The sequence below is a fragment of the Fringilla coelebs genome (assembly GCF_963513975.1).
Source record: "Fringilla coelebs genome assembly, chromosome: 9".
Classification (NCBI taxonomy): domain Eukaryota; kingdom Metazoa; phylum Chordata; class Aves; order Passeriformes; family Fringillidae; genus Fringilla; species Fringilla coelebs.
In genome coordinates, this window is record NC_140067.1 from 14,365,114 (window position 1) to 14,375,878 (window position 10,765).

Sequence of the window (10,765 nt, forward strand, 5' to 3'; positions counted from 1 at the left end):
TCAAATACAGCATCTACCTCCAATACTGGGCCACATCCCTGCAAGATGGGATGGGATGAGCATGTTATGGGAGAGGTCTCTGAACAGGACCTTACTGAGTTTGCAAGACATGCTAAGGGCTGCTGTGAGATCCCCCAGTGCATTCTGCAAATCCCCTGCTCAGCCTTTGAGCCAAGGGCTGGTTCTGTTTTGACCAACACAGTCCAGATATCCACATGCAAGTGGCACCAAAGGAAGAATCTGTCCAAACCGCATCTGACCTTTATCTTTCAGCTTCATAAAATATGTCCTTGGTGTTGGCTCTTCGTGTTATTCTCTGATAATTCCAACCGGCCAAAACTTCCAAAACTTTTCAAAGTGACCTCTGGTTGTGGTAACCTGCCTTGATTCTGGGGATCAGACTTTCTCTAGGAGACAGCACAGGAAACTCCTCTTGAAGTAAAATGGCAACAGGGAGTTCACTGCTGTTGAAACCAGACAGCATGAACCAGTCTTGTAGAGTACTGAGAAATTACAATCCAGTTTTTAATTTGAAAGTTTGAATAGAAGTTTACCGTAGAGCTCTGTATTGCTGGACTCTCTGTTGGAGCACAGTCCATGAGTCCAACTCCAGGAGATTTGATCAGTCACAATGCTGAAAGCCCTCCACGGCTCGCTGCTTCATGGCCCCTTCCTCAAGTACCTGTTCCAGTAAGATCTGTTTGCCAACCAGAGGTTAAATGTGGTCCAGACAAGGCCTGACAATCAATGCATACTGTACTATGGTAGGGGCTTAAATTGATTTCCAGCTTTGTTTGGCTGTAAATTAATTTCTATTTTAAATAGCTTGACTGAGCATGGACATATGGGTATTTAAACTTCCCTTAAAAGTTCCCTTGAAAACCAGAGGTTTGGATCTCATTTCCCTCAGTGGCACAGCAGGTAAAGAGGAGCGAGCACACCCATTTGATGTTGTCTAGGGAAGTAAAAAATGAACATAATGAACACAGCCTCGCTGCTTTTCTGTTAATCCACCCTCAATGCCTGCCTGCACAACAGCAGCAGAGAGTGCACTGTCTTTGCCTGCAGCACTCACCCCACTGTGGAAGCCAGAAATAATGGCTTTTGTGCTTTCTGTACTCTCAGATCCTGACAGTCCATGGTCAGACACTTACACACATTGATGCCTGGTCTGGCTCTCCCATCACAGCCAGGTTTCTGGCATAGCTTTAATAAACTATCAAACTACTTATTTTGAAAGCAAGATAAGGAGGAGGAAGAGAAGAGGTAAGCATGAACTATTTCGTGAAATTCACAAACCAAGAAAACAGGTCACAATTCTGTCCAACCAAGCTGCAATGCTCCTCAAGATGCACAGAAACTATTCGAAGCATAAATACTCAATGAATGCCAAACCTGCACAGTCAGGCAGGTTTCTTCTGTCTGCAGGAGCTTAAGGAGGGTCTCTTTACATTGCTTACACTTTGTTTCCATGCACAAGAAGTCTCTGAGAGGTATTTATTCCATTCACATGAAAAAACAATTTCATGTACTTGAAAGACAAAAAGGATGGCAGTACAGAAAGTTTTCTTCATTACAAAGTGTTTTTCCATCAGGCAATTATTTATAAGAACTTTTGTTAACACTGGAGTTGAGGCTCTGGAACAAAGTGGATATATTGTTTACTAGCTTTGCCAGTCGATCTCCTCTTACAAAACCTCTCCCTTCCCCCTCTCCTTTTCCAGCCAAGTCAGTCCCTTGCATAGCTCAGGAGTTTCCTTTGTCACCAAGATCTCCTTTTCCACAAATTGTCCCTTGAATAATGCCATCCTCAATGTAGTGGCCCGAGATATCCGTGCTCCGGCAGAGAACTGTCGAGGGGATCCGGGATGAGCGTCTCTCCTGGCTCTTATCCTCAGAGGAGCAGCAAATCATCCTTTTCATGGTAGCCCACATCTCATCATCTTTGTATGAATAAATTATTGGATTCATGACAGAGTTCAACAGGGCCAGGAGAAGGAACCACCTTTTAACATGCTGAATCCCACAGTCAGTACAGTTCAGTCCATCGAGCAATAAGACGACCAGGCCAGGGGTCCAGCAGACAACAAAGGCACCTAGAAATATAGGAGACAATTAAAAAAAACAAATCTGACTTCAAACTTCTAGGGTTTTGAAGTGTTTAACATCTTACAAGATTATTCAGTTTGTCAAAATTCTACACAAAAATGAGAAAAGCAGGAGAGGACAAAATTCTAATGACAGTAGGAAGATTATATCTGCTACAGCTTCTCTGCCAAGCCCCGAGCAGGAGGCAGGGCAGCTCTCAGAAGACTGCAGGGAGCAAGAATCTGAGCTGCTGACAGCATCAACCCAACCACACATGGGAAAAGGTCATCACAACAATGATTTATCCATGCTGATAAATAAACAAGAGCTCTGGAGCATTTAAAAGCAGAGAACTGACACTGGGGCACATTTCATCTCTTTCATCTACTGGAGGAGAAGATATCAGGTGGTTTACTTCCACCACTGCCATAATATGATCTAAAGAGACAGGCCTCCTGCCACCCCACAGCTGACTCTGCAGTGCCAATTAATAAGACAGGTGTCAAATAATTTACACATGTCCTGGGAGGGAAACCCACAGCTGGTGTAGAATGTGCCACTCCCTGCAACACACAAGCACTGTGGGCTCCCCAGTCAGAGCTGAGCCCACCTCCTGCCACTGCTCCCTCCCCGGCTCTGCATGCTGAGACACAGTAATTCAGCTGCAGGAAAGAAATTTAGTTACACAGGAAAAGAGAGGAGGAACAAATAGGTGAATTGGTGAAGGTGAAGTGTAGCAGTCAGGGCAAAGAAATGAAGGGGTGGGAAAAAAAAAAAAAAAACAAAAGCAAAACAGAAAAAGTATGAGGAAGTCAGTGCTTAGTGGTGGGGGAAGAGAAAACACTGCAAGAGAGGCAAAAAAAATTAAAGGGAGAATGAGGTAGAAGAGATCTTAGACTGAACACAGCACAAAGAAAGCATTAAAACCACAGCTTAGAAGGCAGTTCAATATTGCATTTGCACCTTCCCATGTTCCTGCACACCCACACCATAAGTGAGGGTGAGCAGGGGTAACATTGCTACCAAATGCAGCCTCAGCCACAAGCTGGAGAGGGGCCCTGGGCTGCCCCATCTGCCCCTTGGTCCCCCGTGATCCCTTGCCCAGAGCCCAGGGAAGGAGTAGCCATATGCATGGTAATACTAACTTAGCACAAGCCACAATTGCTGTCTGACATACAGAAATAGAAAATTACAACTCTGCCCAGCAGTCACAGTTTGAACAATGTACCAATTCCAACCACTTATCACAGCAGAGTTTCCCCATTTTGGAGCTTAGGAAAAAAAAATTCAACAAATAATAGCATCTACATGCCTAAAAGCTCTCTGGGGATGTGGATATCTGTTCAACAATTTTGGTAGAACAAGCAAGTCCCCCGCATCTTTTCAAAGCTGCTGATGTTCCCCTCTCCAAGCTGTGGAAGGCAGCAGTGGGAGGGAGCCTGGCTCACCGCAGGAGCCCGGCAGTGCCTGGGGCAGTGCCCAGCAGAGCCAGGCAGTGCCAGGGGCAGTGCCTGGGGCAGTGCCCAGCAGAGCCAGGCAGTGCCAGGGGCAGTGCCAGCCGTGCTGCACACCCAGGCTGGGATCAGCAGCGCCGACACTTCTCCCCGCTGAGAACTGAAGTGGGCATTGCCCATATGACAGGCAGGCCATGATGGTATGTTAGGGGGATTTGTGTGATTTAGCAAGCACTAGGATTGCTGAAAAATGTATCCAGGACAGGGTATTGTGGATCTTGCTGCAACCATTTGCTCCTGGACTACAGACAAAATTCAGCTGATTTACTTTGTTCCAGACAACACTGAATAGAAAGGCAAGAGACCATTTCTTCAGAAACTGAATTTTCTACTCTGCCGTACCAAGATTTTGTGATGCTAAGTGCTAATTTCGTGGTGTTAGTTTTGAGATACTGGTTAACATCAGTAACATTCCTCCATTGCCCACTGGCACTGGGAGCTGCCTGCTGCCACCACAACACTTGTTTTCCCTGCTCAGTCTCTGTACTACACACTGGTTTGGCTCCTGCATGCTGACTAAGCAGTTGTGAGCAGGGCACCAGCTCTCTCTTATCATCTACAATGGACAAAACACTCCACAGAATTGCTGTCCTGGGGTTCACCAGCAAATCCTGGTAGTTTTAAGAAGTGCTGCAACCCAACTGCCCAGACAATACTATGCCTGGGTAAGTGTCTCAGCAAGTGTTCAGACACAGAGCTTTCACTAACAAGGCTCACAGGCAAAGCTGCCAATCCACCAGCTCCGTGCAGAAACTGAGATGGTAACAAACCTTCCTTGGAACTGACACTGAAAGCATTTTGACCACTTGTACCATAGAGAGTGCAAGGTGCAGCCACGCTTTTATGGAAGTCAGCAGGAGAGGAAAGAGACCCCAAAAGGCACATCTAACAAAAGACACAGAAATCCCTCCTTCAAACAGAACCCAAGATTGCAGGCAGGAGTAGTCACAAACTCATAGGATGTGTCCCTGTCTATCTATACAAGCAAAACCCTGAAAGATTTCAAAAGTAAAGGAAGATAAAAGGCACCTGCAGGCATGTCTCCCCACATTTCCCACGACTGGAAACAAGGACAGGGCAATGCAGGGACAGTGTCCAAGTTCCTGGATAATGCTTTCTTGGGGCTGCTTCTTTGACTCCATCAAAACCACAGTTTGCTCTTAGCACCACAGAGATGTAAGTGAGGCACGTCTCAGACTCTCAGCCTTGCTCAGATTTTGTTATTTTTACCACCAAGCTTTCAGAGCCATGGTTAAGCATAAAAATATACCTTAGTCTCAGCCCTTCGGCAATTTTCTTGTTTGCAGAATATTTATCCCATAGGAGCTCCCCTCCCTGACAAAGTGACACACTCCAAAAATAATTTAACTTCTGGGACACATTAAAATTCATAAAAGTGACATGAAATATGGCCTGAGTGCCACATAGATTAGAACAACTCAGAGTCCCTTCACCAGATTATGGGAGATCACAATGCCTCAAGCTTAGTTTGAGGATTTTCCATTAGATTTCTTGGAATTTCTTGCAGATTACATCATCTCTGTTTAAAAATTAATTCCTGTGGATCTGAAGCACTACTGTTGCTTCAACAGCATCATTTCACAAACTCCTGCACATCAAGGCTGTCCCTGAGCTGAGAGGAAAAAAAAAAAGTGCAGTAGGTTCCAGATGCCAACGCCACATGTGCATTGGCATCTGGAAGTTAAAACAGCAAGTTACCAATTAAACTATAAACTCACTGAAACTGAAAATCATCCCCTCCAAAGCTGCTATTTCAGCAGGAATCTCACTGCCAGGTTCAGAGGAGCTACCACATACACAACCACCTGAAAATCACGTACCCCCACACCTGCAGCCGCTCTTCTTCAAAGCTACAGTCACAGGCTGAGCTGGATCATGCCACAAGGTCAGCCCAAGAGGATTTTAGCCCCTTTTTCCTGGTTTCACATCTTCCATTTGCAACATTTGGATAACACCCTGTGGTTCAGCATGCTGAGGGGAAAGCCTCACTCCTATGCCATGATGGACTATTTTAGGGGTTATGGCAGGAACATGCAGATGACAGAGACGTGACTCCCAGCCTCTGGAAGAGACCCTCCAAGCCTAAGTGATGGTGCAAAAAGCCACCACAAGCTGTGGTCACCAGGAATCCATGAAATGACACAAAAATCTCGATTCCCCCAGCTCTCAACTGTAGGGCCACAGGAGGGGAGCACCCAGAGAGGACAGGGATGTTTTGCTGGAAGGGCAGCCAGCCACAGCCCAGCCTTCCCAAGAAGGGAGCAGGAGGAAGCTGGGAGGAGCAGCATGCCAGCAGTACCCAGCTACACACAGTCTCCTTCCACAGAGCAGCAGAGGAGAGGGATTTGGTCCTGAACCTCCCATGAAAGCAATAGAGAACACGCACAAGGATGTTGGGGATTATTATGCATTATCCAGCACTGCATCTTGGAATGGGCTTTTAGTTAAGATGGTACCAGGTGTGTACTCCAAAGCATTTTCAGATGTTTCAGAAGAAAACATTTAAAGTAACTGCTTTGGGCAAAACCCACATGCTGCATATAACTCTAGGCTCTTGCATCAGTGGTTATAAGCAGAATTTTGGAATAATCACTTTGGTCACTTGGTGACTCCTGGTAATTGGAAAGTCCAGAAAACAAGCTATTTGGTTTTTAATGCATTTTGCACACAGTGCTTGAATGACTTGGCCAGGAGAGCACATTTCAAACTGTTTAAAAAATACATTCTTATTCTTGGAAGCAAATGGTTATAAAAAGCCCCTCAGGGTCAAAACTTGGGGAAATGATATGAAGGAACATGGCAAGATACATTTCCTCTGACCCATGAGCTTCAAGTAGACTGTACACCCAGAAACACCAGCACTAATTTAACTTCTTTGGAAGCAGGCTCTGTTTCAGTTTTGTTTCTGACTGACAAAGTAAATATACAAAATTAGGATCTCTAAAGCAGCACTCAGGCTAAGTTAAATTTGCCTAGTCCAGCACACAATAACATTAAATGTTCTGCCTGAATTATAGTTCAATTTCATGGCTGAAAAGCCATATGCTGTGAGTAAGAGGAAGCTAATGCTGAACCTCAAATCAACCCATAGTCCTAAGGCTCCACTCCCCAGGAAAAGAAATACCAAATGAGATTTTGAGTGGGGTTTATTTCCACCCAGCAGCACAGTCACAGAGAGCACTGAAGGCTTGCCACAGGCTAAAGGACCTCGAGGGATGAGGGAATGGCTGCCACCATCCCTGCCCCTGCGGCTCCCACATCAGCTGCAGGGTGCAGTTCTGCTTCAACAGAGATGCTCAGAGAATTGCTTTCTACAAGTGCTCTGTTTTCTGTCTCTTTCCAATGCAGCAGTTGACTACAGTCTGCTCATCCCTATGCATTAGGGCAGGATCTCATTTGGAGCAATTCAGAGTTTTTCTGCAGGGATTTTCTCCTTCCAGGGGGATGGTTTAGGTTTCACTGCATGGGAGCTTAGGCAAAAGATCAAATCTTGCTCCTGCAAGTCAAGGGCAGAGGGACAGGAGCAACCACCAAATTGACTCTTAAAGAACAGTTGGGGGATGATTTGGAAGGAAAAGCCTTTGGCAGCGGACAAGCCAACTCCAGAAGACACAGAAGTATAAGTGAGAACCTTGTACATGCTTGAACTACCAGTCTACTTTGTTTCACAAAGTCAGGCACTGGGAAGTTGAATGGATTTCAGCTTCTGAAGCTCTCTAAGACATCATTTGATAGACAAAGGTGTTACGTAGCACAGCACTATTATTTCAGAAAAAAACCAATAAAATCAGATGCCAGACTGTGCAAAGAGCATCCAAAAACTGCAACGGGACGAAAGTGTCCTCAACTTGACCTTCCTACCCTGGCAAGTCCTACCTCCTTGAAAAATTACCCTTTTCTCCCAGAGCTCTCTAATACTACCATGCAGTATGACACACCTGTGTCCCAGGTACACATGACCACCAGCTTTCCCAAAAGCTGCAGCTCTGCTGCACTGGCTCATATAACCTCAGAACAGCTGTTAGAGCAGTAAAGCCATATTTATGGGTTTAGAGTCCACCACCACCTGAGGCCAGCTGCACAAATGTCTCAGTGTATCCCCAGTTCCACCTGGAGCCCTGCTGACATAACATTTGGTTTCCAGGACACATCTTGCTCAGATTCAAGTCATTCTGGAGAAAATTGGCTGCTACAGCTGATGTTTGTTCCAAGGATCAGTCAGCTGATCTGTTCATCTCTAATTTAATGTGCACTACATCACAATTCCCTGATGAAGTGATCCGAGCTGCTCAAGAATCAACAGTGTCTTTAGGCTGGAGCCCAGGGCAAATCTCATGCTGTGATTTAGAGACCTAAGGCTAGACTGTGCCATCATTATCTAGAAGTATTTTGCACCATGCAATATCCACATAATGAAGGTGAATCCTTCCCTTGAAAAGCAAACCTCTATCAAAGTCACAGACCCACCAGCCATTCTCTCCTTTCCCTAGGGAAGGTGCATTTCTAGGGGGAAGAAGTTTCTATGCCCAGGAACCAGCCAAGAGGAAGATGTGCAAAGAAAACTATCAACACCCAGCATATTAGTGCTTGTGGCCTTGGGCAAATATAAAAAACATTATTTTGAAAATGTTCTACTAAGTGGTTATAAATCTTCACAAGCCTTTCTCCAAAGTGATTTCATCTCTTTCTGCTAAAAAAAAAAAAGGAAAAAAAAAACAGCCAAAACCCTTTACCTTCAAAATCTTTGTTTTGTAACAAGGCACCTACACTTTTCTTCTATGTGTTGACCAGTCCTCTGTCTCATGTTTCTGCATAGTGCAACAGCTCTTTCAGTGTCTAAAGCTCACAGAATTCTAGATGCCTCCAGCACTTGAAAGTTCAGTGAGGTTTCTCTGTGTTAGGAGGGCTGAGCAATTTTTGTGGAGTTTTTTGTTGGTTTGTTTCAAATAAAAACTAAACCAAGCCAACACAAACCAATTCACTGGCACTGCCAGCCTTGCCCACCATGGTTTGTAGTCTCTTACCTAAGACAGTCATGACAGTCTTCATAAGCTTCACAGGGGTTCTCCTCCGGCTGATGGACCCGCTGGTGTGTGAGGACAAGACATTGGTCTTCCTCTGGACGTACATGTAGATTCTTATGTAAACCACCACCATAATGAAGAAGACAACCAGGTTTAAGACACTCCAGAACACCAGGTAACTTCTGCTGTAAATGGGCGCCAGGGACGAGCAGACAGTAATGTCACAGAGGCAGTTCCACCCCAGGGTGGGAACAGCGCCCATGAAAATAGCGATGGCCCAGATGGATATAATTAGGAAGGTGACCCTCTTCTTGGTGAGGTTGCTGTGGATCTTCATGCGCATGATGGACATGTGGCGCTCCACGGCGATGACCAGCAGGTTCACCAGGGACGCCGTCAGGCTGGTGTCCAGCAGACCCTGGCGCAGGAACCAGCGGTTGACCGTCAGCGTCTTCGACACCGGGCCCGTGTTGAACATCAAGAACACGTAGGCGATTCCAGCAAAAAAGTCTGCAGCTGCCAGGTTGGCCAGGAGATAGTAAAAGGGAAAATGAAACCTCTTGTTCTTCACCACAGCTGCTATGACCAAGGAATTTGAGATGAAGATGAAGAGGCAGAAGAAGGTGCCGAAGCACAGAACGCCGATGAGCTGCGGTCCTGTCCACTCATCCGCCGTGTCCGTCTTTGTCCTGTTGTAGAAAAAGTCCATGCGCCTGTCATAGTAGCATTCGTTCATCCTGGATTAAAGCCCCTGCATCCTAGGGAGGGTGGAAGGGAAAAAGGAGGAAGATTAACAATCCGCTAATAGTCCTTGCTTCAATCACCATAGCTTCCTTTTTGGGGGACAAGGGGTTGTGACAGGGACGTGAGACTTGGAGGCCTTAAGTAAAAATTCAAACTGCACAGGGTTGACACAGAAGATACTCTGGAGGACCATGGTGCATGATGCTTGGCTGAATCAGGAATTTAAAAATATTTTCCTACTTAAAAAATTCCAGCACAGTTCTTTTGCACAAAGTGGAAGTTTGCACTTTGCACTTTGCAACAAAGTGGAAGTTAAAAAAATTACTTTCTGGAGGTCATGGAGAAAATCTGAGCAACAGCCAAGCCATTCTTGCTGTGAAATCCCATGTTTGAGCCACAGCCCCATCATTATTTCCATTCCTCAGTATAGCCAGTTGGGATAGGGAAGCATAAATCAGAATTCTGCCACTTTACTGACTAAGCAATGAAAGGCAAATTACAGGAAAAAAAATCAATTATATATTAAAAAATGTATGTATATAAGATACTAGATGCATATCTATTCTGAGTGCATATCTGTTATTCACTACTAGAGGACTTAAGTCAGTGTGCTGAAAAGGGAAAAATATTTTCTAGATATTTGACTATTCTAAAGCCAGGAATTATTTTGCTGGGCTCTCAAGCACCACACAGCCCAGTTGTCTTTAAAACCAAAATCCAGTTCCCTACCCAAGCACAGGTTAAAGCAAGCCCCGGGGTTTATTTCTCACACCCACTCAGCACCATTTTGGACACGGGGCTATTAAACCTGATGATGGAGAGGGAGTCCAAGTTCCAGATTACATCACGCTTCTGCTGCTCTGGAGAGGTCAATGCCAGCTGCTTGGGCAATTTCACTGCCTTTTCTGTGAGCCTGCACTAATTTACACAGGAGATCTGACAGCAGTTACCCATGGCTGCTGGGCCCCATGCAGGGTCTCAGAGCTCAGAGGGAGAGTTTGTGTGTGATCATCACCAGCCCTCACGTTCACTGCCTGTATCTGAAGAAGGGTTTTAGCAGGTCATTAAGAGTTATTGTATAGTTCTAGCAAAACCCAGGAACACAGCCATGGCACAAGATCCTAATCACACCAGATATTATATAGAGTGGCAACCAACAAAAAGCCTAGAAGAGATGGTTACAGGCAGAAAGATGTTAAAAAGCAGCCAAAATTGTTAGCAGATAAACATCAGGCTCACTCAGTCTATTATTACTCTGTGGTTATTTTACAGTTAAATCTCATCTCCCCAGGGACAGGGAAGCAAATTAAACAATCCCCAGCAGGCTGGTTAATACACCACTGTTATATTAAAGATTTCTTCCAAGCTTTGAAC

General features: G+C 45.2%; 1 protein-coding gene across 1 annotated transcript; it reads right to left on the reverse strand.

The window, feature by feature from the left end:
* Nucleotides 1–1,705: 1,705 nt before the first annotated feature.
* Nucleotides 1,706–9,383, reverse strand: LPAR3 (lysophosphatidic acid receptor 3; the record flags this gene model as incomplete). Its single annotated transcript, XM_084211366.1, has 2 exons — nt 1,706–2,096; nt 8,648–9,383. 2 exons carry the CDS (start codon nt 9,381–9,383, stop codon nt 1,747–1,749), a joined length of 1,086 nt encoding a protein of 361 aa, XP_084067492.1. The 3' UTR covers nt 1,706–1,746.
* Nucleotides 9,384–10,765: the final 1,382 nt, after the last annotated feature.